This window comes from Callithrix jacchus, chromosome 10, assembly GCF_049354715.1.
Source record: "Callithrix jacchus isolate 240 chromosome 10, calJac240_pri, whole genome shotgun sequence".
NCBI classification, from domain to species: domain Eukaryota; kingdom Metazoa; phylum Chordata; class Mammalia; order Primates; family Cebidae; genus Callithrix; species Callithrix jacchus.
This window is the reverse complement of record NC_133511.1, coordinates 66,953,921-66,981,087: the sequence shown is the minus strand read 5'-3', so window position 1 is coordinate 66,981,087 and position 27,167 is coordinate 66,953,921. Positions and strand designations below refer to the sequence as shown.

At 46.7% G+C, this 27,167-nt stretch overlaps 2 protein-coding genes and 1 pseudogene across 22 annotated transcripts in view; 1 reads left to right on the top strand and 2 right to left on the bottom strand.

Moving 5' to 3' along the window:
- Positions 1 to 634: 634 nt before the first annotated feature.
- On the bottom strand, positions 635 to 21,145 carry UCP3 (uncoupling protein 3). Of its 7 annotated transcripts, XR_008475157.2 has the most exons (10): positions 21,041 to 21,145; positions 18,682 to 18,900; positions 17,617 to 17,827; positions 17,183 to 17,383; positions 15,663 to 15,764; positions 15,006 to 15,186; positions 5,879 to 5,976; positions 5,337 to 5,425; positions 4,580 to 4,733; positions 3,975 to 4,059 (listed from the first exon to the last, which is right to left on the bottom strand). XR_008475157.2 is itself a non-coding variant. In XM_078340252.1 (9 exons), the coding sequence occupies exons 2-9, from the start codon at positions 18,805 to 18,807 to the stop codon at positions 4,033 to 4,035; spliced, it is 1,035 nt and encodes a 344-aa protein (XP_078196378.1). In that variant the 5' UTR covers positions 18,808 to 18,900; positions 21,041 to 21,145; the 3' UTR covers positions 635 to 4,032. The 7 variants fall into 7 exon arrangements, 5 of the variants coding, with proteins under 5 accessions (XP_078196378.1, XP_078196379.1, XP_035121376.1 ...); XM_078340252.1 differs by lacking the exon at positions 4,580 to 4,733 and having other exon boundaries at positions 635 to 4,059; XM_035265485.3 differs by lacking the exon at positions 3,975 to 4,059 and having other exon boundaries at positions 4,498 to 4,733.
- On the top strand, positions 8,668 to 9,476 carry LOC100389335 (small ribosomal subunit protein eS1 pseudogene; annotated as a pseudogene). Its single transcript, XR_013523255.1, has one exon. The product of XR_013523255.1 is annotated as a small ribosomal subunit protein eS1 pseudogene (transcript).
- A 4,489-nt stretch (positions 21,146 to 25,634) lies between the features above and the next one.
- Positions 25,635 to 27,167, bottom strand: part of C2CD3 (C2 domain containing 3 centriole elongation regulator) — a 188,667-nt gene continuing 187,134 nt past the window's right edge. For all 14 annotated transcript variants that reach the window (XR_013523253.1, XM_035265475.3, XM_078340246.1 and 11 more), the window contains one exon: positions 25,635 to 26,470. Coding sequence is in view for 13 of the 14 variants with exons in the window: in XM_035265475.3 (XP_035121366.1) it covers positions 26,330 to 26,470 (141 nt within the window). In the remaining variant the exon portion in view is untranslated. The remainder of the gene's footprint in view (positions 26,471 to 27,167) is intronic.

Here is a 27,167-nt window from a genome sequence, read left to right as displayed (position 1 = left end):
TAATTTTTGTATTTTTAGTAGAGGCAGGGTTTCACCATATTGGCTAGGCTGGTCTTAAACTGTTGACCTCAAATGATCCACCCACCTCAGCCTCCCAAAGTGCTGGGATTACAGGCTCATTTTAGCATTCTCTTAAGGATAGCTTTGCGTTTTGAATAAATTCTAAATGGGTTAAAAAGCAAAAAGAAACAGGAATGTTTTCCATGTCTTCTATGAGATGTCAGTGAATCTTCATAGTCTGAGTTGAGACCTTCTAAAACAAGTTTAAGTTATGCTGATTTGCATACCTTTAACAAGGTTTAACTGATATAAAATTTATTAACATCCCCAGGAATTTTTAATGTTCCATCATATAATTTCTCAGTACTGGATGTTTATTGTTTTACATTTTTGCTACTTTAAATACCAAAAAGCCTTTTCACAGGAAGAATAAAATGTCCATTATCCTCCAGAGTGTAGGTATCAAAATATAAAATTAAAACCAGATATATGTTTGACAAACTAAAACCTAAAATCGCCATTATAATATTCATAATGACATTATGTTAACAGTTATCATAAAGTCTATAAAGTTTATCCTTAGATTTATTTTTAAAATGCAGTTTGTCTCAAGGTAAAAAAATATAGTGAGAGCTTTTTGCTAAAAAGCTCTTTATTGAATTAGGATATAATGATCAAGACTCCAGACAATACTAAATGTTTCCCAAACTACAACACAACACACTTTGAACATAATTTAAGCCTAAATTATTCTGCACCAGCAGGATTCTTTTTAGTGACTGGCAGTATAAAGCTAACTTTAAGAAAAAAGACACTAAGTGTGCATAACAAGGTATGTGACAAAATTATTGCAAATGAAGATTAGCAGAGAGAAGTGAGGGAGGTGACCATCTCTTCATTCTGAATAGATGCCATCTCTAAACACTACATTCTTTGCAAGAAGTGGAACTTAAGATTTAGGTAAAGAACACTGGAAAAACTAGCCTCAATGTGAATATCTAGTCTTAAAGCAACTTCCTAGAATGAATAAAGTTAAGAACATATATAGTTTCCTACTGGAATGTAAGAGTTTTCAAAGGCTTTCTTTCCGCATAGTTTGTGTGTGATTGTTTCCTACAAACTCATTTAATCTAGAACTAAACAGAATTGCAAGCACAGCTCAAGAGGAACCCAGTCTGTTTCTGTTGTAGCAACATAAAATTTCTGTTATGTTGTTGAATCTGTGGTTGTTTCCTCAATGACCATTTCAAATGACTCTGTTCTCTCATCTGCTCAAAGCAGGAAGTCAAATCAGGTTTTCCTTTTTCATCAGAAGCATCACCACACTTTCTGTTTGCGTTGATGAGAAGGTACAGCATGGTGACATATCCGCAGAAATCCTGCGAACCCACTTTGTTCCTTAATACTTGCAATGTTTTATGAACACCCATATGACACAAGCAAAGTCCCCGTGTGGTTTTATTTTATCAAATGGAAAAGGTTCCTCTCATCCCACCATTCAACATTGTAAGCACATATGAAGCAACTTCATGCGAATGTGAATTACTTCATGGATCACAACTCCAAGACATAATAATAATATAGTAAGAATAACAACCCTGAAATATATCTGACAGTTTTTGAGATCTTGTGCCTTTGGAAAGTAAAAGAAATGGGGATATGACTTCTGGGAACGACTTCTGGATAAAGTCTAATATGCTGAGGAGCTCTACTCTGATGGACTAGATTCACTGATGAGGGGAGCTATGGAAACAGGCAATATGCAATTCTTGTTTGGAATGCTGCTGCAAGTCACAGGTTCCAAATCGAGAAGGCTTTCACAGCGTAAGATATTGAGAAGAAGATCCCAGTTGGGTTGTTTTGGTTGTGTAACCACAGACACAGTGTTATTCTTCTCAGAGTAAGTGCCTCATCAAAATTTCTCTATATTCTGTACTTTTTCACCAATGTTTTGAACCTTTTCTCGGTCTTTAAAGAAGTTGTCCAGACATTAACGTGAAAATTTGCCAACTTTTGCCGAAAGATTTCTCGTCATTAAACTGGGCATGGTGGCAAGCATCTATAATCCCAATGACTTGGGAGGCTAAGGTGGGGGGATCACTTGAGTCCAGAAATTCAAGACCAGCCTGGCAACAATGTGAGAACTACTCAAGAAGCTGAGGCAGGAAAATTGCTTGGGCCCAAGAGTTTGGGGGCTGTGGTAAACCATGATCATACCACTGCACTCCAGCCTGGGTAACAGTGAGACCTTGTCGTAAAAAGAAAGCAATGTTTACAGATTTAATATTGTACCATGATGAATGAAGTTGATTTAAATCAATTAATTAATTATTTAATGAAAGCAACTTTATTAAGTAAAGGAATAAAGAATGGCTATTACAGCTGGGCACAGTGGCTCGCACCTGTAATCCCAGCACTTTGGAGACAGAGGCAAGTGGATCACTTGAGGTCAGGAGATGAGCCTGGCCAACATGGTGAAACTGCATCTCTACTAAAAATACAAAAATTAGCCAGGTGTGGTGGTGGGTACCTGTAATCCCCGCTACTCAGGAAGCTGAGGCAGGAGAATAGCTTGAACCCAGGAGGCAGAGGTTGCAGTGAGCCAAGATCATGCTACCGCATTCCAGACTGGGCAACAGAGTGAGACTCTTCTCAAAAACAAAACAAAACAACAGCCAAAAAACAAACAACAACAAAAAAGAATGGCTATTCCACAAGCAGAGCAGCCTGATCCAAATGTATTATTTATATGGGCAAAGCCAAAATGGCTATACATGGAAACATTCTTAAGCAAGCCTAAGTCTATCCTAAGAGCATTTGCAAGCTCTGCAACATTAGTATGTCACCTATTGAAAGAAATAATGGTTAGGTGCAGTGGCTCACATTTGTAATCTCGCATTTTGGGAGGCAGAGGTGGGTGAGTCACTTGAAGTTAGGAGTTAGAGACCAGCCTGGCCATCATGATGAAACTACATCTCTACTAAAAATTCAAAAATTAGCCAGGTGTGGTGGTGGGTGCCTGTAATCCCAGCTACTGAGGAGGCCAAGGCAGGAGAATCGCTTGAACCTGGGAGATGGAGGTTTCCGTGAGCCGAGATCATGCCACTGTACCACAGCCTCGGTGATGAAAGAAAGAAGGAAGGAAGGAAGGAAGGAAGGAAGGAAGGAAGGAAGGAAGGAAGGAAGGAAGGAAGGAAGGAAGGCAGGCAGGCAGGAAGGAAGGAAGGAAGGGAAAAAGACCTTACAGAGTTTCAAGTAATCATCTAATCACCTTGTACTCAATTATTATGAAACCTTGAAGAGAATAAAAATTTTGTCAGATCTTATCGATAGCATATTTCTCAGGCAAAGCGCATATCTTTATGTCATTTTTGTGATCTGACCAGCCGACATCATCCACAACATGTCTATGGCAGTTTCTACTGACAACATTGATGAAAGATGATCAATAGGTGACCATTGGTCAAATGTCAAAAAGAAACCTTTTGGCAATCTACACCGACTCATAACATCAGTGTACTGGTATCTTTTTATGCCAGGAAACCTTAGAAAATCAGCTTCCATAAAACTGGGCAATGAATTATAACTTTTCTCGTTGTTGAGAATGTCCTCCACAATCCTGGTGTGACTTGAAAATGGTGTTATCCGCAGGCCCTCTATTGTAATATCCAATAAGTGGTAAAGGTACAGCGTGAGATGGTCTCAACTGTAATAGTACCTCATAGTAGTTTTATTTCTCTTTCTTAACATGTTTATTAATATCTCTGTGTCATCACTGATTGTGGATATGTAGAGAACAACATGCTTTGCATATTTCTCCTGTGAATTTCCAAGTCTCTGTCACATGTTGGCTGGTGGCTTGCCCTGCGGGTGGTTGTGCTGGATGTGGAACACTGTGTATATGGTTCAAAGGCCTGTGGTGAGCCCGCAGGAAGCCTGGCACATTATACTTTAGAATGTTCAGGCAGCACGACGGTAAGAGCTCCCAACAGCTCCGCATGGCATAGAACAGAGAACAGTGTCGGGGGTGCATCAGCAGTTCCAAGTTTCTTCATTAATCTACATTTTAGGGGAAAAAAGACTTTCAAGATTATCTCTTATAAGTAACTCTCCAGGCCCACTAACCTTCCTTCATATGTGACCATTCTTCAAACTTCACTGAAATGATTGTAGAATCTCTTTTATTTCTCTTCATTTCAAAATGTTTGCCTTTATGATTCTCTCTCTCTCTCTTTTATTAGATTGGCTCTCATCTGTTGCCCAGACTGGAGTACAGTGGTGCAAACATGGCTCACTGCAGCCTTGACCTCCTGGGCTCAAGTAATCCTCTTGTTTCAACCTCCCAAATAGCTGGGACCACAGATGTGCACTACCATGCTCGGCTAATTTTTAATTTTCTTTTTGGTAAAATGGGGTTTCACCATGTTGCCTAGGCTGCTCTTGAATGCAAGCTATCCACCCACCTTGGCCTCCTGAAGTGCTGGGACTACAGGTGTGAGCCACCGTGCCTGGCCATGCCTCTCTTTTATTTCTAGGTTTCTCATATTCCTTCCAGAGTAATCAGAGTAATCGCTCCTACCTTTTTTTTGAGACTGAGTTTCGCTCTTGTAACCCAGGCTGGAGTGCAATGGCATGATCTTGGCTCACCGCAACCTCTGCCTCCTGGGTTCAGGCAATTCTCCTGCCTCAGCCTCCGAGTAGCTGGGATTACAGGCATGCGCCACCATGCCCAGCTAATTTTTTGTGTTTTTTTTTTTTTTAGGAAGAAAGAGGAAGAAAAAGAGGGAGAGAGAACAGGAATATTGCTTCATTCTAAAAATGGGTATTAATAATGGCCGATCAATATTTTGTGTATTTAAAATGGAGAACTCTATAAATATTTATTGAGTTTACTTGTTCTGGATCTGAGTTGAAGTCCTGGATATCCTTATTAATTTTCTGTCTCGTTGAGTCTAAATCTCGTTATGGGTCTTATGTATCTGGGTATTAAGATCTCTTATTGTTGCATTGATCCTTTTACCACTGTCTTTTTTGTATTTTTTGTATATTTTGTATTTTTGTATTTTTTGTATTTTTTAGTAGAGATGGGGTTTCACCATGTTGACCAGGATGGTCTCAATCTCTTGACCTCGTGATCCACCTGCCTCGGCCTCCCAAAGTGCTGGGATTACAGGCTTGAGCCACCGCACCCGGCCTAATCTCTCCTACTTTTACCGATTATTCTATCCCCTGCTGTTCTCCAGGACCTTGCTTCTGCGGTTTGTTCCCTTTTCTTCAGTCTTTCCTTCCACTGCATGTGTGTAAATTAAAATGAACCATCCTTAGGGCTTGCTCACCTCTTCCACAAGGTCTATTTTTACTCCTTCTTCTCTGCCAAACTTTCCAAACAATTGGCTGTCCTCTGACTGCTCAGCCTCTGGCACAGCTGTTACATATTTGATGAACAGATTAATGAATGATCTCACATTTATCACCTCATTCACTTCACTCTAGTCACACAGGCCTTCTTTCTGTGCGTTGGACATGCCAAACTCATTCTCACTTTAGTGCCTATGGACCACTCATTCCCTTTGCCTGGTACACTCTTAAGATCTTTGTTTGGCCAGCAACTTCTTATCCCTACACACACACACACACACACACACACACATTATCAATACCCAAGTTTAAGTACACTTTGAAAGAAAAATATTTTTTTTTGAGATGGAGTTTCGCTGTTGTTACCCAGACTGGAGTGCAGTGGCACGATCTCAGCTCACCACAACCTCTGCCTTCTGGGTTCAAGCAATTCTCCTGCCTCAGCCTCCCGAGTAGCTGGGACTACAGGCGTGCACCCGCCCAGGTAATTTTTGTATTTTTAGTAGAGACGGGGTTTCACCTTGTTGACCAGGATGGTCTCGATCTCCTGACCTCGTGATCCACCTGCCTCGGCCTCCCAAAGTGCTGAGATTATAGGTGTGAGCCACCGTGCCCAGCCTGAAAGTAAAATTAAAAAAAAAATTGAGACAGAGTCTTGCTCTGTTACCCAGGCTGGAGTGCAGTGGTGTGGTCATGGCTCACTGCAGCCTCAACCTCCCAGGCCCAAGTGATCCTCCCACTTCAGCCTCCCAAGTGGCTCAGGCATGCACCACCGCACCTGGCTAATTTTTGTATGTTTTGGAGAGACAGAGTCTCCCTATGTTGCTCAGGCTGGTCTTGAACTCCTGGACTGAAGCAACCCTCCCGCCTTAGCCTCCTAAAGTGCTGGGATTACAGGTATAAGCCACTGCTCCCAGCCTAAACTTTTTATTGAAGTAAAATACATAAAAAGAGTGCACAAATCCTGAGTATACAGCATGAAAAACTTATAAAGCAAACATCCCTGTATAATGAGGACACACATCAGGAAACATTACCAACACCCAGAAGGGGTCCTTTGTGTCTACCCTCAGTCACCATTCACCCAAAGAATAACCAGTATCCTGATTTTTAACACCAAATATTTGTTTTACCTGTTCTTAAATATTATATAAATGAAGCTATACTGTGTGCACTATTTTGTGTCTTTTACTCAACCCTATGTGAGATTCATCCAAGTTGCATAAAATTGTAATTGTTACATTTTCATTCAAAAATAGGCAGAGGCCTTAAATAGACATTTCTCCAAAGAAGATACACAGATGGCTAATAACCACATGAAAGAGCCACGGCATCACTAATCATTAATCAAAACCACCGTGAGAGACCACCTTATTCCCGTTAGGATGGCTACTATAAAAAAAACAAACCCAAAAATAAGTGTTGAAGAGGATGTGAAGAAACTGAAACACTTACACACTGCTGCTGGGAATGAGCATGTTGCAGTTGCTATGGAAGACAGGATGATGGTTCCTCAAAAATTTAAATATAGAATCACCAATACCAAGTGATTCCACTTTGCACTTTGGTATATACATAAAACAACGGAAAGTAGTGTCTTTTTTTTTTTTTTCAGACAAAGTCTCGCTCTGTCACCCAGGCTGGAGTGCAGTGGTGCAATCTTGGCTCACCACAATCTCTGCCTCCTAAGTTCAAGTCATTCTCCTGCCTCAGTCTATCCAGTAGATCTTTAAGTCTGCAATCCAGCCCTACTGACAGCTGGCAATCCTTTGGATGCACCTTGAATGTTTTTATCTTGTTTCTGGGCCTTTGCATGAACCATTCCCTTTGTCTAGAATAACTTTCACTTAACTTTCTTTACCTGGATAATACCTATTTGACCTTTAGGTGTCTCCCTCCAAAAACCTTCCTGACCCCCAAACCGGGGCAGACGTCCCTCATCTGTGTACAGGCTCTTGGGTGCTTTGTACACACATCTATTTGTAGCTTTGATCACCCAGTTTGGTGATTGATGGTTTGCAGTTTGTCTTTCCTGCTCCACCATCCTCCACCCCAGTGAGCTCCTTGAGAACAGAACTGGTCTTGTTCACCCCCAGCAAGCACCTCATATAATATACAGCTTACAACGTACATACAATGAATATTTTCATTTGTGTAGTGCACTGTGGTTTTCAAAGTGCCCTGAAACAAACTCATCTACAGATATATAATAATTTCCTTACTTAATGTACATTCCTCCTGAATAAAATATTCTTTTAAAAAATATTACTGTTACTTAGAAAATTTCTGTGAAGTAAATTAACCGTTATGTCACAAATGGGACTGAGTTGCTATCTCATTTTTGCCTGATATACTAGAAGAGTTTGAGAAAAAGCAGGTTTCTTTTGAATCACTTGACTGGAAGTGGGTGTCTCTAGGAGTGTGGTGGGGAATGGGTGCACGGAACTCAGAAGCTGGCCTCAGCTGACCGCTCATGAATTTACATCCCTGGCTTCCTGGAAGTATAAATTGAGGCCAGCATTCAAAAGGTGTTCACACTATAACCTGGGAGAAACTGTCTCTCAGTTCTTGGAATCACAGAAGTAAAGAGCTTTAGGTTATTTGGTTGAATCGCTGCCTTTAAGAAGTGGGGAAAGAGGCTGGGCACAGTGGCTCATGCCTGTAATCCCAGCACTTTGGGAGGCCAAGGTCGGGGGGGGGGATCACTTGAGGTCAGGAGTTCGAGACCAGCCTGGCCAACACAGTGAAACCCCATTTCTACTAAAAATACAAAAACCAGCCAGGGTATTGTGGCGTGCACCTGTAGTCCCAGCTACTCAGGAGGCTGATGTAGGAGAACCTGGATGGCAGATGTTGCTGTGAGCTGAGATTGAGCTAATCTGGACAACAGAGCAAGACTTCAATTCAAAAAAAAAAAGAAGTGGGGAAAGAGATCTAGTATTTTGCCCTAGAAACCTCACAAGACTCACCAATCTTGTTTTTCTTTCTCCAAAAGGCTGGACTTGGTAACACCTATAATCCCAGCACTTTGGGAGGCTGAGGTGGGCAGGACATGAGGTCAAGAGATCAAGATCATCCTGGCCAACATGGTGAAATTCCGTCTCTATTAAAAATACAAAAATTATCTGGCATAGTGGCACGTGCCTATAATCCCAGCTACTCGGGAGGCTGAGGCAGGAGAATCGCTTGAACCTGGGAGACAGAGGTTGCAGTGAGCCAAGATTGTGCCACTGCACTCTAGCCTGGCGACAGAGCAAGACTCCTGTCTCAAAAAAAAAAAAAAGCCCTTTTGGCTCTCTGAGCAGCACCATGGCAGTTGGCAAGAACAAGTGCCTTACGAAAGGCGGCAGAAAGGGAGCCAAGAAGAAAGTGGTTGATCCATTTTCTAAGAAAGATTGGTATGATGTGAAAGCACCCGCTATGTTCAATATAAGAAATATTGGAAAGACGCTAGTCACCAGGACCCAAGGAACCAAAATTGCATCTGATGGCCTCAAGGGTCGAGTGTTTGAAGTTAGTCTTGCTGATTTGCAGAATGATGAAGTTGCATTTAGAAAATTCAAGCTGATTACTGAAGATGTTCAGGGCAAAAACTGCCTGACTAACTTCATGGCATGGATCTTACCCGTGACAAAATGTGTTCCATGGTCAAAAAATGGCAGACAATGATTGAAGCTCATGTTGATGTCAAGACTACCGATGGTTACTTGCTTCGTCTGTTCAGTGTTGGTTTTACTAAAAAACGCAACAATCAGATACGGAAGACCTCTTATGCTCAGCACCAACAGGTCCGCCAAATCCGGAAGAAGATGATGGAAATCATGACCCGAGAGGTGCAGACAAACGACTTGAAAGAAGTGGTCAATAAATTGATTCCAGACAGCATTGGGAAAGACATAGAACAGGCTTGCCAATCTGTTTATCCTCTCCATCATGTCTTCGTTAGAAAAGTAAAAATGCTGAAGAAGCCCAAGTTTGAATTGGGAAAACTCATGGAGCTTCATGGTGCAGGCAGTAGTTCTGGAAAAGCCACTGGGGATGAGACAGGTGCTAAAGTTGAACGAGCTGATGGATATGAACCACCAGTCCAAGAATCTGTTTAAAATTCATACTTATAATAGTGGCAAATAAAATGTGTTCTTTGTGGCCGGGCGTGGTGGCTCACGCCTGTAATCCTAGCACTTTGGGAGGCTGAGGTGGGTGGATTACCTGAGGTCAGAAGTTCAGAACCAGCCTGGTTATCATGGTGAAAGCCCATCTTTATTTTTAAAAATAAAAAATAAAAAAAGGCTGGACTTGGTAGTTAGTAGGCTCCTGATCCCAGTCAAAATATCTCTTAGAATGTTTTATCCCCTCTGTCTCAGAATCATCACCTGAATAGTATCCTCGGAGTAGATGGTATGTTAATATTGCTATATAGAAATTCATGGAAGACATAGTTCCTGGACCTGGAAACTTACAAACTGAGACCAGGAGTTTGAGAGTGATTTGCACATGTCAGTCAAGTCAAAAGAAAGAAACTTTTTTCTTTTTTTTTTCTGTGAGAGAAGGTGTCACTCTATCACCTAGGCTGCAGTGCAGTGGTATGATCTTGGCTCATGGCAACCTCCGCCTCCTGGGCTCAAGTGATCCTCCTACCTGAGTCTCCTGGATAGTTGGGACCACAGGCACGTGCCACCATGCCTGGCTAAAAAGGTAAACTTTTAATGTAATGTGTAATTAATGTAATTTTTTTTTGAGACAGAGTCTTGCCTAGGCTAGAGTGCAGTGGCACGGGCTCAGCTCACTGCAACGTCCGCCTCCCGGGTTCAAGAGATTCTCCTGCCTCAGCCTCCTGGGCAGCTGAGATTACTGGTACCCACCACCACGCCCAGCTAATTTTTTTTTTGTTTGTAATATTAGTATAGATGGTGTTTCACCATGTTGGCCAGGCTGCTTTCGAACTCCTGACCTCAAGTGATCTACCCGCCTCAGCCTCTCAAAGTTGGAGCATTCACTGAGCCTGGCCAGAAGCTTTTTAAAATATGGGTTTTATTTGAAAACCAAGCCAGACATTAAATCAAAAATTTTTTTTGTTTTTGTATGAACTCTCCAGTTTATATACATAACTGATCTCAAGTTATAATTTAAATTTAGGAAAGTGCTGAGGATGAACAGATATTTGCTTTTTCCCAAGGAGCAGGGAAGTGGGGAAATGACTTACTGAGCGCCTGCTGTATTCCAATGATTTTTTGTTTGTTTTGTTTCAGAGAAGGAGTCTTGCTCTGTTGCCAAGGCTGGAGTGCAGTCACTATTCACAGGTGCAATCTTGGCTCATCGCAGTCTCGAACTCCTGGGCTCAAACAATTCTCTTGCCTCAGCCTCCCAGGTAGCAGGTGTACGCCACATGCCTGCTTTCCGAGGAGTTTTAGGTCAACCCTCACAAAAAGACTGTGAAGCAGGGATTGTTATTCCCACTTCTCTGGTAGCACACTGAGGTGCAAGGATTCCCTGGGGATAGGTGGTTAGTTGGGTGGAGTGGGGTGGAGTGAGATGAGGTTTGAACTCAGCCCTGGCAATCATCAGAGATACACAAGGCTGCCAAGAAGTAGAAAAAGATGCTGGCATTTTGGGACCCCATTATCAATTTGAAAGACGTATAGTCTAAAGCTTGGAAGTAGGTCATCTGGTTCAACCCTGGCTTTTGCAGAAGCAGAAGCTGGAGCCCTAAAAAAATAAAGCAATTTGCCAGCAATTAAATGGAGTGAGAGGGGGCAGAGGAAGTGTAGGCATGTGGGGCTGTATCTGGCCCCACCCCGACAAATAGAAAGCCGGAAATAGAAGTGAGAAAGGAAAATTGCAAGAAAGAGAAGGCAGAGAAGTGGCTGTTCTTAACTCCCACATCTAAGGTGTGAATTCCTTTATTGAGTCATAATAATTTCCCCAAAATTCTGAGGTTCTTAGCCAGGAATCCACTTCTTTTCCCCTAAGCCTTACAACCCTTTGAGGTGCTCACAATTGAGTGTGTGGTCGGGGGGAGGGAGCTGTATGGAGGCAGGGCTCCTGTGGCTTTGTGTCATCCACTGTCACCTCTGGTTCCCAAGTCTCTGGATCCTTTGGTCTCACCTCTAGATAACTGTATCTTTTAAAACCTTCTTCCCTGGTATCTCCTCTCTGTTCTGACAAAATTTCTCCCAGGGCATTGTCCTTGTAGTTAGATTGACACAGAGTTTTTGCTTTTATAAAGTGCATTCATACCCAGCTTCTCAATTGCATGTCATAACACCCCCAGTGAGGTGGACAGGGAAGGGATTGCTCCCTCCATTTTATAGGAAAGGGGAGGCTGCCCTCTTGATTCTTCTGCATTGTCAGCAAATACTTACGAGTCTCAGCCTCAAACTGGCCCAGCAGGGCTTCTTTGGCACAGGCTTTAGTTTTTTCTCTTGTTCCTTGCACTTCCTAGAATCCAAAGGACTCGATGAGGCAGACACATGACAAACAGGCTGATGATGCATGTGTGACGGCTGCAGTCACCAGCTCTGTGGTGCTGGGTGGCGTCCCTCCAGGCTCCTCGGCTGATCTCCCACTGTATTGTGGGCCCCTCCTTTCTCGTGCTTGCCATCTTTCCTGCTTATCATTCACTGTCTAACCAGATTTCTCGGGGAATACATGTCTCCAACCTTCCATTTTATCCAAATGGATATATTTTGCTTTCTTTTCTCTTGCCTAAATATTAGGCATGCCTAATGGGTTTCAAAAATTAATATAATTTATTTTCCATCTTGTCAGTGCAAAACAAAGGTGTTCTCAAGGCAAAGCACTGAAGACCAGAATCCTTTCTCCTCTTCTACTTCTGTTTCTTGAATCAGCAACAAGTAAACAACAGTTCTGTAAACACGTGTGGATCTGTGTCCGTGTGTGTGTGGATCCACTGTTTTCTTCCATTCTCAAATGGTTTTGGATATGTCAGCTACCAGTGGCCTTCTTGTCTTGTTCAAAATGGAGATTCCCATAACATCAGGGCCCGTTGCAGCTGCTCATAAGTTACGAACATCACCACATTCCAGGATCCCAAACGCAAAAAGGCGGGTGTAAATCTGATGAGAAAAACAACCAACGCATCAGGTGGAGTGCTAGGAGACCACTGCAGACGCATGCGCCCTCCTGGGACATGGTGGGAGTGCCAGAGGGCCTAGACTTCCGTCCATCACAAGTGTTTTCTGAAATCCTTTCAGTAGCTCTGTTTTTTTTTTTTTTTTTTTTGTCCTTTTTCTGCTGAGGGGATTTAGGCAGAAGTTGGAGTCAGAGAAAAAAAAAAACTCACATTTTGAGCCAGGTTACTGTGTCAGGCAGCAAATTCTCACAGTTCTATAAGGCAGCCATGTTGCTTCCAGGTTCCTTTTTACAAACTGAGGCCCAGGGAGGTTAAGAGCTCATCCAAAGACCAATGGCTGGTAAGTGTCAGAGATGCAGCTCAGATGAACCGTCTGACCTGACTGCCCACTGCTGCTGGGTGTTTCTGGGCTCAGTTACATCCCGGTGGCCCACCCTAACATGGCCCCCTGCCAGGACATGGAGAAGCTTGGGCTTTGCAGGGTGAAGACAGTGTGGCACCAGATTTAGCTCATCTCTAGAGAGCCTGGCTGTGCTATGATGGCACTGAAGGGAGAGTGTCCCCAGGTCAGCTGTGGTTCACCAACTCAAGGAGAAGCCCACAGGCTGACCCCTGCCCTCCTCTTAGCCTGTCCCTCCACTAACCACCTCCTAGGGCCCCTTTGCTTCCACCAGACTCAGCTAGTCACGTTCCCTGGTGATGCCAGCCCTCTTTGCTCCTCTTGCTCCCTCTGCCTGGACTGTCCCCTCCTCTCCTCTTTGCCTGGCTGGTTGCTCTTTGCTCTGGAGGACTCACCTTGGGCACCATAAACTCATGCCATGGGTTTTCCTGACCATGGGACTACAGCATTGTGACAACAAATGTAAACTCCAGAGTCCAGTCAGACCTGGGTTCAAATCCAAGCTCTCCCAGTTTCTAGCTGTACAATCTGGACATATTACTTAATCTTTGTAAGCCTCAGTTTCCTCATCTGTAAAATGAGAGAATAAGAGTATCTGTGCCTTGTAGAGTTAGTTGTGGAGATTAAATGAATTAATGTCAGCACAGGACCCAGCAGCAGTAAATGCTCAGTAAATATCACCAACTTATCTGCTGCTTTTTGAGGAAAGCATAACCCAGGGCCTGGCACATATGAGATGCTCCAGAAATGTTGGACAAGTGAAAGCAGTAACTGAGAGAAGTGGCTCCAGCTGAAGACTGTAATGATAGAGGCACTTTTCAGAAGAACAGTCTGTCAATTGCAACTGAGAACCTATAGTGGCTCTTCTTCACTTGTCGGGTCCATTCTAACATCAGGTACCAGAAAACTCTGTTGAAGGCATCAGCAGTAGGAGGTGAGAGAGCCAAGCTAAGAGCTTACCAGTAGGACAAACAATGACATTGGGTGTGGGGTCTGATGGTCTGGGTTTGAGCCATGGCTCTACCAGTTTAACTTGTGATCTTGGATAAATTACTTTTCTGTCCTTCAGCCTCTTCCTTAGGTAATGTGGACAATACTACCCAGTTCAAGGGGTTGACGGGATAACTTGTGTAAAGTGCTTAGCACGAGGCCTAATATAGAGTTATGTAGCTGTCGTGATGATCTTACACAACCTGCATTATCAAGTGCTTGCTTTGTGCGAGGGCCTGTGGGAGATTAAAAGACATCTGAGCCACTTTGACTTTCGGGAACTTGCCCTTTGCCTGAGGAATAATTTAAGCTTACCAATTCTATAACACGAGGCAGGAGGTGATAAATACCATAAAAATGGTGTCAAATGGCATTGCAGAAGTTCCCAGGAAGGAGGAAAAATTTATATCTGAGAGTGTTAGGGAGGAGGTGGCATTTGAACTGATTTGGAAGGATGGCTAAAATTGAAAGCTGTAGGCCGGGCATGGTGGCTCATGCCTGTAATCCCAGCACTTTGGGAGGCTGAGGCGGGAGAATCACCTGAGGCCGAGAGTTTGAGGCCAGCATGACCAACATGGAGAAACCCTGTCTCTACTAAAAATACAAAAATTGGCCAGATGTGGTGGCACATGCCTGTAATCCCAGCTACTCGGGAGGCTAAGGCTGCGGTGAGCTGAGATCGCACCGTTGCACTCCAGCCTGGGCAACAAGAGTGAAACTCTTTCTCAAAAAAAAAAAAAAAAAAAAAGAAAGAAAGCCTGTAGATGATGAGGCATTCCATGCAGTGGGAGAAGTACAAAGGTATGGAAGCAAGAAAACGTGGAGCATATGGGGACAGTGTTAAGGCACTGGCTGTGGCTGGTGTGGTGCTCAATGGCCATGCCAGGAGGTTGGGGAGGTCTCAGGATTGTCAACTTCCTTTGGAGACAGGCAGTACTTTTACCTATTCCTAGAATGCTTGTTCTCAGGCAGGCTTCCCTAACTCCACATCAGGTATGGTTCACTTTCTTTATTTTACTTGCACTGTTTTTTAGACTTCTCCTTTGTGGCATTTACATCTGTGCTCTTCACTGCTACATCCCAGCTTGACCCATGGTAGCCACATTAGAAAAGAAAAAAGCCCCTTTCTCTGGGAGGGAGTGATGGAGGTGGGAGGAAGCTCACCCTTTGTAGAAGGCTGTGGGGCCCTCCTGGGCCACCATCTTTATCATACAGTCGAGCGGGCTGAGGTACTGGCCTGGAGGTGAGTTCATATACCGGGTCTTCACCACGTCCACTGGGGAGGCCACCACTGTGGCACAGAAGCCGGCTCCAAAGGCAGAGACAAAGTGGCAGGGGAAGTTGTCTGCAGAGGGAGGGATGAGAGAATATCAAGGAGTGCACTTGTGTTCTGTCCATACGTATTCACTGTTTGTCTGCAACTCAACAGGGAACTCCCTGAGCATGGGACAGTATTTTCCATATGTTTACAGTGCCCTGGGCTAAGCTCTTGGCAAGTACTGGCAAACTAGGCCTGCGCTGATCCAGAGGTGGAAGATCATGCAGCCTGTTTGAGGAAACGGAAGTGAGAGAAGGTGAGAGACCCCTGCTTAAAGCTGCATAGTGAGAGGCGGTGCTGGGACTGGCACTCAGGTCTCCAGCCTCCCAGCCCAGGAGTCTTTACTGCTTGTCACCACAATGTACCAGGCACTTTTTACTGGGCACTCCTCCTCTCTCTGCTCCTACTAAAGCCCAGTTGCCTCTGGGTGGTGCCCACTCCATGAAGTTCTGGGTTCCCTCCCTGCTGAGGGAGGGCTGCCTGCCTGGAGCTCAGAACCTCACCGGTGAGCAGGTGAGAGTCCAGCAGCTTCTCCTTGAGGATGTCGTAGGTCACCATCTCAGCACAGTTGACAATGGCATTCCTCATGATATTGGGCCAAGTTCCTGTTAAGAAGGCGGTAGGTAGGGATGGATGAATGGGAAATGGTAGAAATGGACGCCCTGGCTGCAAGGCCATGGGCCCCAGTTTGGGGCCATTCCAATGGTCTCAGCCAGAAAAGCCTACCCTAGCTGAGCAGATTCCACACTTTCCTTTCTAGGGTTAACAACTTTTAAGACTGTCCATGTCCGCCTTAGAGACAGAGAACGGAGAGGCCCACTTGTGTTCATTTGGCCACATTTTGGAAGGTAATCTGCAATAGCTGTCAAAATTAAAATATGCCTCCCCGAGACCCAGCTGCAGCCAGAAAAGAAAGGCATTCAGTGGGAGGCTGAGCTCTTAGAACAGTGACAGAATGTGGTGCTGCCAGCAGGGCCCTAGGAAAGTATCAGGACCAAACCCCTGGCTTCACAGATAAGGGGACAAGCTCTGAAGGGCACCCAACATTAAGTTAAGGGCACCTCACTTAAGAGGTGTCCTGCCCTTAAACTTCCCTGGGTCAGTTTCTTCTGTAAGCATTCACACAACCTCTGGTCCACATGTGGGAGAGAGTCCTGCATTCATCACAGTGGCTGCCGTGTGGTCATGTAGGGAAGCCTCCAGCTTTACTCCCAAGGAAGTCCTTCCTCATTGCATCTCCCTCTGCCCACTCCTCACAGCTCTGCTTTCCGGATGCTCCTTTTTTTCCTCTGGGCCCCTCCCTTTCTGTCTCCACACACCTAGAGCCCGCTCAGTCTTCCAGGCTCAGTTTAGGTGTCACCTTCTCCACAGAGCCTGCCTCTGGAACTCCACCTCTGGGGCGACCCCTAGCACATCCTGCATGTGGTATAACTGCGTGGTCTTGACTTATCTCCTCTGTTGTCCTCATGCCCTGGGTGTGTGGAGGTGTCTTAAATTCATTTCTGGCTGGGCACAGTGGCTCACGCCTGTAATCCCAGCACTTTGGGAGGCTGAGGTGGGCAGATCAGGAGGTCGGGAGTTTGAGACCAGACTGGCCAACATGGTGAAACTCCATCTCTACTAAAAATACAAAAAGTAGCCGGGCATGGTGGCGGGTACCTGTAATCCCAGCTACTTGGGAGGCTGAGGCAGGAGAATTGCTTGTACCCAGGAGGGAGAGGTTGCAGTGAGCTGAGACCGCACCATAGCACTCCAGCCTGGGCAACAGAGCCAGACTCTGTCTCAAAAAAAAAAAAAAAATCATTTCTGTCTTGCTCACAGCAACCTGCACATGGCAAAGGTCTGGTAAATGAGCTGAGTTCGCAGGGCTGTGGCAGGTCAGTGAGGTATCTTTGGTTGGGATGTTCTTCTAGAATCACTGGAACATGCCATAGTGGGAGTCCCCTCCTTGCTGGTCCCTGCCCCAGCCAGAGGGGAGGGAAAGCTCTGCCTAGGGCTGCCTGCACCAGGAGTCCAGACTTACCTTTCCACAAGCCCCTGACTCCTTCCTCCCTGGCGATGGTTCTGTAGGCGTCCATAGTCCCGCTGTATTTTCTGTCATTCCCAGGCCCAAGGTGTATGCTGGCCTGAAATCGGACCTTCACCACGTCTGTGGGCTGGGCACAGGTCACCGCCATGGCTCCTGTGGTGCAGCCGGCCAAAATCCGGGTAGTAACGCTGGAGTCTGGGACGGGCAGAGAGAGTGGCCAGTGTCCCCTACTGAGCAGTTCTCTGGGATAAGCTGTTCTCCAGGGGCTGCCCTTGCAGCTTCCTTGATGGCCACTCAGAGTCGCCTCATGAGTGTCCGGTACCAACATCCCCCTGCCCCTGGCTCTGCCTCTGAGTCTGGACTTCCCTGGTCTCTTGACCCATACACTTTTGGCCACCCCTTTGGTGTTCAGGGACCCGGGCACTCACTGTCTGAGCCTTTGGGAGTGTAGAACTGCTTGACAGAGTCATAGAGGCCGATTCGGATGGAGGCGAAGCTCATCTGGCGCTGCAGGCCGGCAACCAGCCCATTGTAGGGGCTGCAGGGGCCCTCGGTCCGTACCATGGTCAGGATGGTGCCCAGCACGCCACGGTACTGCACAAGCCGGGCTGCCTGGGCTGCCTGGTTCTCCCCCTGGATCTGAGAGACAACAGCAGGGGGTGAGGACTTGGATGGGAGGGCAAGAAGGAGCTGTGTGCATGGGAACCCTGCTGGGGCTGGGCCTTCCTGGGCAGGGCCTAAGAACAACCACGCTGATCACAGCCTTGAAAACGCTGGACAGCATTTACTGTTCACAGAGCAGCATTATACACATGGTTTGGTGTTTGATCTTCAGAGAAAATCAGAGGGACAGATTGTTTTTCCAATTTTAGAAGTGCTCTGTGGCTTGCCAAGGTCACATAGTTAATTCCTTATTTATTTTCTTTTTTCTTTTTTTTGAGACAGAGTCTTGCTCTGTTGCCCAGTCTGAAGTATAACAAAGTGATCTTGGCTCACTACAACCTCCACCTCCTGGGTTCAAGCGATTCTCCTGCCTCAGCCTCCCGAGTAACTGGGATTACAGGCATGTGCCACCACGCCTGGCTAACATTTTTGTATTTTTAGTAGAGATGGGGTTTCACCATGTTGGTCAGACTGGTCTTGAACTCCTGACCTCCTGATCCATCCACCTTGGCCTCCTAAAGTGCTGGGATTACAGGTGTAAGCCACCACACCCAGCATTAATTCCTTACTTTTACCTCACATTGTATGGTTTACAAAGTAGGGCCTAGGCCATAAAGGGCCCTGTCACATCATGCAAAGAATTTAGATTTTTTTTTTGTCCTGGTGAATGGTGACGGGAAGAGGCCAGGAGGCATCCTAAGCAGTGGAGTGAGAGTCTTTGTCAGGGTTCTGAGTGAGGAAGGGCATGTGGGCACATAGCATGGGGGCTGTGGGGGAGAACTAGCTCCTCCTTCCATGTGATCAATGACCCTTGGCCAGAGGGCACCTACCTGCAGGCGGACCTTAGCTGTGTCCAGTGGAAAGGTGAGGAGGTCAGCAAAACAGGCTGCTGTGCCTGCCCCCAGGAACTTCACAGTCATGGTGGGAGGCACATCTGAAGGCTTCAGTCCAACCATGGTCCTGGAAGGCTCCGCCCAGTCCTTTGGGGCCAGAGGAGGTCCAAGGAGAGAGGCTGCTTCACAGTTCTGGGCTTCAGTGCAGCAGAGAGGCTGCAGGAGACAGGCCAGAGGAGGCAGATTGAGTGATGTCTGGCCTGGCCCCCAGATGTTCCTCAGCACCCAGGAGGGGCTTTAGAAAGGGAGAAGCCTGGGTGCTGCCATACTTAAGCTGCATGAATTTGGCCTATAACGACAGGTCACATTCCCGTCCCTTGGATTTTGCAATCTTCTTCCTGCCCCTCTCCTTCCCCTCCTTACCATGGGCAGGCAGAGCTGGTAGTGGTATCTGCACTGTATAGATGAGGAAACCGAGGCTCAGACACCTGTTTTCCCCAATTTTTTTTTTTTTTTTTGAGACAGGATCTCGCTCTGTTACCTGGGCTGGAGTGCAGGGGTGCAATCCAGGCTCATTGCAGCTTTGACCCCTTGGACTCAAGGGACCCTCCCACCTTCAGCCTCCTGAATAGCTGGGACTATAGGCGTTCATCACCATACTCAGCTAATTTTTAATTTTTATTTTTAATTAATTTTTTTGAGATGAAGTCTAACATTGTTGCTGGGCTGGAGTGCAATGGCACAATCTTGGCTCACTGCAACCTCTGCCTCCCAGGTTCAAGCAATTCTCCTGCCTCAGCTTCCCAAGTAGCTGGGATCAGGCGCCCACCATCATGCCTGGCTAATTTTTTGTACTTTTAGTAGAGACCGGATTTCACTATTTCGGCCAGCTCAAACTCCTGACCTCGTGATCCACCTGCCTGGGCCTCCCAAAGTGCTGGGATTGTAGGCATGAGCCACCGCATCCGGCCCAATTTTTTATTTTGTAGAGATGGGGGTCTATGTTGCCTAGGCTGGTCTCAAACTCCTGGCCTCAGCCTGATGATTTGATAAGAGGGGCAGTTCTTAGCCATTCATGGGAAATAGAATAGATGGATGTAGACTCAGGTCAAAAGCCCATGTTGCAGGCAGGGCTCTAGAACTTTCTGTAGTCAAGCTTGGGGAGGAGGGGAAGCCACAATGGTGGGCACAGGTAGTAGCTGCTCTGAGGCCAGTAGTCCCTAATCGTCTTCCCAGTTCACTCCAGCCTCCCCTACACCCCTAGCAGCTGGCAGTACTTTGCCACTGGCCAGTAGAGGAAGAAGTCAAAAGTGGAATCCTCATTCCTGTGGCTCTGCTGGGGCTCCTGAGGGATGGGATGTTCTAGTCTGCATGGCCCATTAATGTTTGCTGGGTGCTTCTTGCACCAGATACTGTGCTGAGGGCTTTAGAGACACTGACTGATTCGATCCCTTTATAAGGCTACAAGTCATTGCTATTATTATTCCCATTTCGTAAACCAGGGACCTGAGGCGTCCGGGGCTTTAGCTAGTCATACAGCTGAAATGCTGGAGCTGAGATTGTTGCCTACATTTGTCTGACATCTGAAGCTGTGCCTATTCCACTGCCCAGAGAGTCTTAGACTTCAGGGATTGCTAAGGATCCCTTGGGCCGCTTGTTTACAGACTAGATTCTCGGCCCTCAGCCCCAGAGATCCTGATTTAGGTCTGGGGTGTGGCCTAGGAATTTGCATTAGGAACAAATTCCCCATGGCAGCTCTGAAGCAGAGGGTAGAGGACCCCATTTTGAGACATGCTACCCAACACGATATTGCCTCCCCTACTCCAACCCGCCCTTCTGGGCAAAGCCTTCACAGCATCCCAAGAAGGAAGCCATCTGGGCGGAGAGACCATGGGTTCTGTAAAGTTCCCAGCAAATGACCTGGACCATGCCTCAGGTCAGATGTGCCTGTCATCCCTACTCAGGAAGAGGGCCCCAGGGTCCTCATGGAAAGAAAGGGATTTATGCTCCAGAGAATCCCACAGATTCTGGAGCAGACAAAGAAGAAAGCCACTTTCTGACTATGGGGATTTGCAAAATCCCACCAGAGGCAGCCTATAAGGAAAAGGGGATGTGAGTCTTGGGTGAGTGACACAGGTGTTGGGTTCAAGTCCCAGCCCTGCCACAGTACCCTCATCAGGGCTGAGCTCCCTTTTCATAAGGTGGGGGCTGGACTGAATCTCTATCAGGTCTGACATGCTGTGGCTAGTGAGCACTGACTGCTCAGGGACGCTCTCTGTAAGCCTCCAATTAAAGGGAGAACAAGAAGGGAGGAGAGGGAGAAGGGAAGGGATGAGGGAGGAGAAAGGGGTCTTACCTGTGAGTCCTGCCAGGACAGAGGCACAGGGGCTCCCTAGGGCTCCATTCCGGGAGGTAGCAGCAGGGATCGGATGGCCCCTCCTTGCCATTCACTGTTGTCTCTGCTGCTTCTGGCTTGGCACTGGTCTTATACACGCAGCTGACCTGAAACCTTATCCTAGAGAAGCTGGTTGACAGCCTAATCACTTGACAAGAAGCTGGCTGGTGAGGTGCAGTGAGGTGAGGGGGGAGGTCAGTGAGTTCCAGATCTGGTTTAGTCCTCTTGACTTGGGGTGCTTTAACATAGCTCCTTCAAACTGTGGACACTTCCTTGGTAACAAGGATGTATGGGGGTGTGGACCTGCTGCCACTTTTGAGTCCAAAGGTCAAGGCCTCCCATGATAGGCTGGGCACAGCTCTCCCAGGCATCTTAATAATAACTGTCATTCATTCCTTTGTGCCTACTATGTGCTGAATATTTTACATACACTACTACCATTTTACACAATCCTATGAGATAGGTACTATTAGGATTCTAATTCTTTACTTTTTTTTTTTTTTTTAATAAAGACGACGTTACGCCATGTTGGTCAGGCTGGTCTTGAACTCCCAATCTCAGGTGATCCACCTGCCTTGGCCTCCAAAGTGCTTGGATTACAGGCGTGAGCCACCATGCCCAGCCTTTTTTTTTTTTTTTTTTTTTGAGATGGAGTCTTGCTCTGTTGCCCAGGCTGGAGTATAGTGGTGCGATCTCGGCTCACTGCAACCTCCATCTCCCAGATTCAAGCGATTTCCTGCCTCAGCCTACAGAGTAGCTGGGACTATAGGCATGTGCTACCATATCTGGCTGATTTTTTCTATTTTTAGTACAGACGGGGTTTCACCATGTTAGCCAGAATGGTCTCAATCTTCTCACCTCAGGTGATCCGCCTGCCTCAGCCTCCCTAAGTGCTGAGATTATAGGCATGAGCCACTGTGCCCGGCTTTTTTTTTTTTTTTTTTTTTAACATTTTTTTTTCTTTTTGATAATTTAAAATTTTTAGTAGAGATGAAGTCTTGCTGTGTTCCTCAGGCTGGTTTTGAACTCCTGGGCTCAAGTGATCATCCTGCCTTACCCTTAAAAAGTGCTGGGATTATAGGTGTGAGCCACCATGCCAGGCCTAATTTTTTTTTTTAATTACAGATTTATTGATATAGAATTCACATACCCTGCAATTCATCTGTTTCAAGTGCACAATTCAAATGGTTTTTAGTATATTTGGAGTTGTGCAACCATCATCACAATCTATAATTTAGAACTTTTCATCACACACTGCTCCCCCAGAAAAGCTTCATACACATTAGTAGTCACTTCCCTTCCCTCGCTCCCCAGCCTCAGGCGACCATTAATCAATCTACTTTCTGTCTCTATAAATTTGCCTATTCTGAACACTTCCTAGAAATGGAATCATCCAATATGTGCTTATTTGTGACTGGCTTCTTTCACTTAGTGTACTAATGCTTTTGAAGTTCATCCACATTGGAGCCTGTATCAGTATTTCATTTCTTTTTGGTGCTAAGGATCCTAAAATCTTACCAATGAGGAGGAAGTGGAATCTCAGGGAGGGTAATGCCAGCAGGTCATGTGGTTAGCACGTGGCGGGAGCTGACTGCAACCTGTAAACTCTAAGGCGTTTTGGGTTTACCTGCTGTGACCACCATTCCGACATGACACTTGGGAGGCTTTAGCATGGACTCTGCTGAAGCCAAGGGTGCTGGGGTGGGTGGAAAGAGTGCCCCACAGCAGCTACTGGAGGCTCCTGCTGTGGGTGCTGAGAGTAAGGGCTGGGCATAGCTGAATCAGGCCCCAGGTGATGGGGGAAGGAGAGAAGAGGAAGAGAGGGGAGAGGAGTGAGAAGCAGAAGGGGAGGAAGGAAAGGGAGTTAACTGGGTAGGGCAGAGGAGGAGTAGGCAGAGGTCTTTTCTGGACTTGGGTGCAGAGCCAGGTTCATAGGGCAGGTGGTCAGAAGTACAGATGCTCAAGTGCAAAGCTTGGGCTATACCTGTCGTCTTCTTTGGACCAGGCCCTGACCTTAATGTCAGCAGAATAAGCAGCTGCATTAGAGTTAGGAGGTAAGTGGCTGCCAGGGTTGCTGAGATCAGGAGGGCTCAGGAAGTAGGTTCTGAGCTCCCTCTGTAATTGCTAGCCTGGGGGTGGTGGGATAAACTGCAGGGAGTCTGTGGGGGAAGAGTACAGTAGGATCCCAAAGCAGGAGGCAGCAGGCTCTGGAGAAACCCAGGGGGAGGGACGGCAGAGCTCTCTTTGGCCTGGGAGCTTCTTGAGGGCAGGGACAGGTCTGCCTGCTCTGGCTCCATGTCCCAAGGCCAGCCCATGCTAGAAGTCCCAAGGCTGCCTCCTATGGGGCTGGGATGCAACTAGCCTAGGGATCAGAAACACCTATTCACAGGTCTCTGTGGAGAGAGTACTCAAAGGGAAGACAGGGAGTCACTGGCTCGCTCTAGTGGTGGGAACACCTACCAAATGCCTTACTCCATTCTGCTTGCCTGGGCAAGTCATTTACCTTGGAACTGGCACTGGGAAATAGATTCAACTTCCAGGGATAAGTTTTTTTTTTGAGATGGAGTCTCACTCTCTCACCCAGGCTGTAGTGCAGTGGCGCAATCTCGGCTCATTGCAACCTCTGCCTCCTGGGTTCAAGCGATTCTCTTGCCTCAGCCTCCCGAGTAGCTGGGACTACAGGAGCGCGCCACCACACCCAGCTAATTTTGTAGTTTTAGTAGAGACTGGGTTTCAACCATGTTGGCCAGGATGGTCTTGATCTCTTGACCTTGTGATCCACCCGCCTCAGCCTCCCAAAGTGCTGGGATTACAGGCATGAGCCATCACGCCTGGCCAGGGAGAAGATACGGATAAATAACACAGTTTTGAAGTGGAGGTGGGAGGTCTCGACCCTCGGGGTCCCTTCGTGTCTTCAGAGGCTGCTCTCAGCCTGGGGTAGGAGCAGCATGTGTCCTCCTGACCCCAATCAGGTTGTCTGAGGGAGCTGGAGTGGGATTTGGAGAGATACTCTTTACCTAAGGCTTTCCCCTTCAGGCCTGGGCCCCAGCTGCCCCTAAAGAGGGGCCTTTGGTTCCCTAGGCCCTAAAGGAAGTGGAGCCCTGGGCCTTGAATGCTCTGTGCTGGTGACTTGTGAGAGAGGTCGGCCTCTATGGTGCTGGGGAGGGGTAGGCTGGCAGGCTGGAACTAGGGAGCAGAGATAAATAGAAGGCAAAGGGCTCATCACTAAAAAGGCGCACCTACTCCTTCCTTGAGGTTCCCGTATCACTTTGCACCCTCTGAGACCTGGGAGTGCCCTGCCTGCCTCAGTGGCTGTGTGCTTGCCTGTCTACTGGTTTCTTCTGGAGCGTAAGGGGAGTAGGTGGGGCTGACATTTCCTAAGCTTCCACCATGTGCCAAGTGTAGGCTAAGCACTTTCACAAATGCCGTCTCATTTGATCTTCCTCACAACCCATGAAGCTGGGGTGATTATCTGTTTTACAGATGAGGAGAGGCTCAGACACAGCCAGACTGGTGGTCTCTATCTCTAGCTGCAAGTGGCTCATGGCTTTCTTGGCTCTCTCTCTCTATAGCTGTCCATAGCCTGGCTCACCCCAAGACCTGTTTCTGCTAGGAAGCCTTCCACGACTGCTCCAGCCCACATGGTCTTTCTCCATAAGTCTCTAAATTCAGAGCACTTACTGTTTTCATCACTGAAAGCAGTAGCCTTGCAACACCTCTGGGGATTTCTTGTGTGGTGAATCACTTCCTAACTACGCAAACGGAGGCAAAACATTGAGCTTACAGAAACGCTAGATATCATAATATCTAGAGTTAGAGAGTTGTTTTGAGGACTGAGTGAAGTGACATGTACTTGAAGGTGAAAGCCTGTTGCCCAGACACACTGCTCACTCTGAATCTGTCCCTGACCATCCCCTGACCCTTTTTTTTTGATACAGAATCTTGCTCTGTTCCCCAGGCTGGAGTGCAGTGGTGTGATCTTGGCTCACTGCAACCTCTACCTCCTGAGTTCAAGCGGTTCTCCTGCCTCAGCCTCCCCAGTAGCTGAGACTGGAGTAGCTGAGACAGGTGTGCACCACCACACCCAGCTAATTTTTGTATATATTTTTTTAGTAGAGATGGGGTTTTGCCATATTGGCCAGGCTGGTCTCAAACTCCTGACCTCAGGTGATCTGCCCACCTTGGCCTCCCAAAATGTTGGGATCACAGCCTTGAGCCACCATGCCCAGCCATGGCCCCTTTCTTGTCCTCCCTACCGGGCTTTGTCTGTGGAAGCTGCTCACATGTTTGTGGTCTGACAGCCCCAGCCAGAATTACCCATCCCAGAGATATGGGAGATTCTGAGGGCTCCATTCTGCTGATGGATTTCAAGCATTGGCAAAGAAAATACTGAGTGTCACTGTCATCTGGACCAACCTGATTCTGGGGGAGCCAGAAGTCTCATGGTGATTGATCCTCGTCTGTGGGGCTGTATGGTTGTTAAGCTTTCTCTCTGGCAGTTAGAGCACAAATGAATTCCAGGCATCCCCACTCCAGTGAAACACTGGTACACAGATTACAAACACCAATATGATTTTATTCAAGCACAGGCAGGAACAATAACCTTCAGAGCTGGGTAAAAACAATAAGTTAAAAGCATGGTTAGAATTTTAGACAATCAGATGAAAAGTTTGAAAGAGGTAATTTCCCCTTCCTCTCCTGATTAATTCAACATGACATAAAAATAATTTCTATCTATAAAATATCCTTATTCCCCAACAAATGAACTGGAGGTGGCCCTAGGATTTCCTTGGCTATGCACAATGTACACAATCTACACATCCCTCCTCCCCAAATTTTAAGGCAAAAATGGTCCCACATCTTCAGGCAGAGGATAGGCTCATGTCAGCATGACATGAGCAGTCAGCTGTGTCAAGGACACTGGGAGGCATTTCTCCACCAAAAGATGTTTGCTTGGGTCATTTGGTCAAAAGATGGAGGAGCCACTTGGGCATGGATTCCATTTTGTTTCTAGCCTTTGCCTCACCATAGAAGAAAGGAGCTGAAGTTCTGGCAGGTGGACACTGGGCTGATTTGGGACACTCCTCCAGTCTGGGCTGACTGGGTCTCTTGAGGCATCCATGGACTAGGCTAGTGGTGGTTTCAGAACTGTGACAGCCCTGAAGGAGCCACACCCAGTGCCTCCTGCAAGCCAGACAAAGCTGAGGGAGGGTGGGCAGGCATCTCCTCCCCCCAGCCCTGCAGGCTGCATCAGTCTTTCTGGGAGTACCGAGAAGAAAATATCCGTGCAATCCTGCGAGTTTCTTCTTCAGGCAGGTTGGGAGGGAGCGAGTTAGGTCTGGGGCGACAAGGCCTGTGAGAGAGGGCTCCTGTGGTGGCTTCACTCTTGTCCTGGAGTGGAAGAAGTTAGCTGGGTTAGCACTGAGGATATGGCACCACCAATGGATGACACTGGTTCCTCTCATCTTTTGGCCCTTTGGTTAGTATTTATGCAGAGCTGCCTGTTTACAAAGCACGTTACATACCTTATCTTGCTTAATCCTTACCTCAACCCCATATGGGGGTGTATATTGTTCTCCCATGTTGTGGATAAGGAAACTACATTCAGGTGGAGTAAACTCAAGGTCCCACAGCTCTGATTTGCAGAGCTGAGATGTGAACCCCAGCTCTGACTCTTTCTGTGCCTCTGAAGAAGGTGGGGGTGTCACCTCCAGGATAGGTTTGAAGCCTCATCCCCTTTTGTTGCATGGCTTTGGACAAGTCATTTGTCCTCTGAGTTTAGTCCCATGTGTGACGCTGGGAATATATCCAACTCTCAGGAGATGTTGGTGAATAATACACTCTCTGTTTGGCCCTCTGGAGCTCCTGGAGTTGCCAGGTGACATAAAGCACCTACATACTGTCTGGCTACCACACTTGCATCTCTCTGACTCTGGCTGGCAGGGCATCACTAATTCTGCCTTTAACTTGCCTTTGGGTTATGGCATCATGGTCCTCTGGACTCCTCTAACTCATTTGCTCATTTTTCTTTCCTTTCCTTACTTCATGTCAGGCTCCTGTGCTGAAGGAGCTCAAAGCCATCCCAGAT

Coding starts and splice junctions, on each gene's coding strand:
- UCP3 (XM_035265485.3), bottom strand. CDS start 18,807: ATGGTTGGACTGAAGCCTTCAGATGTGCCTCCCACCATGACTGTGAAG. Junction 17,828..18,681: donor CAGCTAAGGTCCGCCTGCAG/GTAGGTGCCCTC, acceptor GTTGTCTCTCAG/ATCCAGGGGGAGAACCAGGC. Junction 15,765..17,182: donor AGTCAGGGGCTTGTGGAAAG/GTAAGTCTGGAC, acceptor CCTTCTTAACAG/GAACTTGGCCCAATATCATG.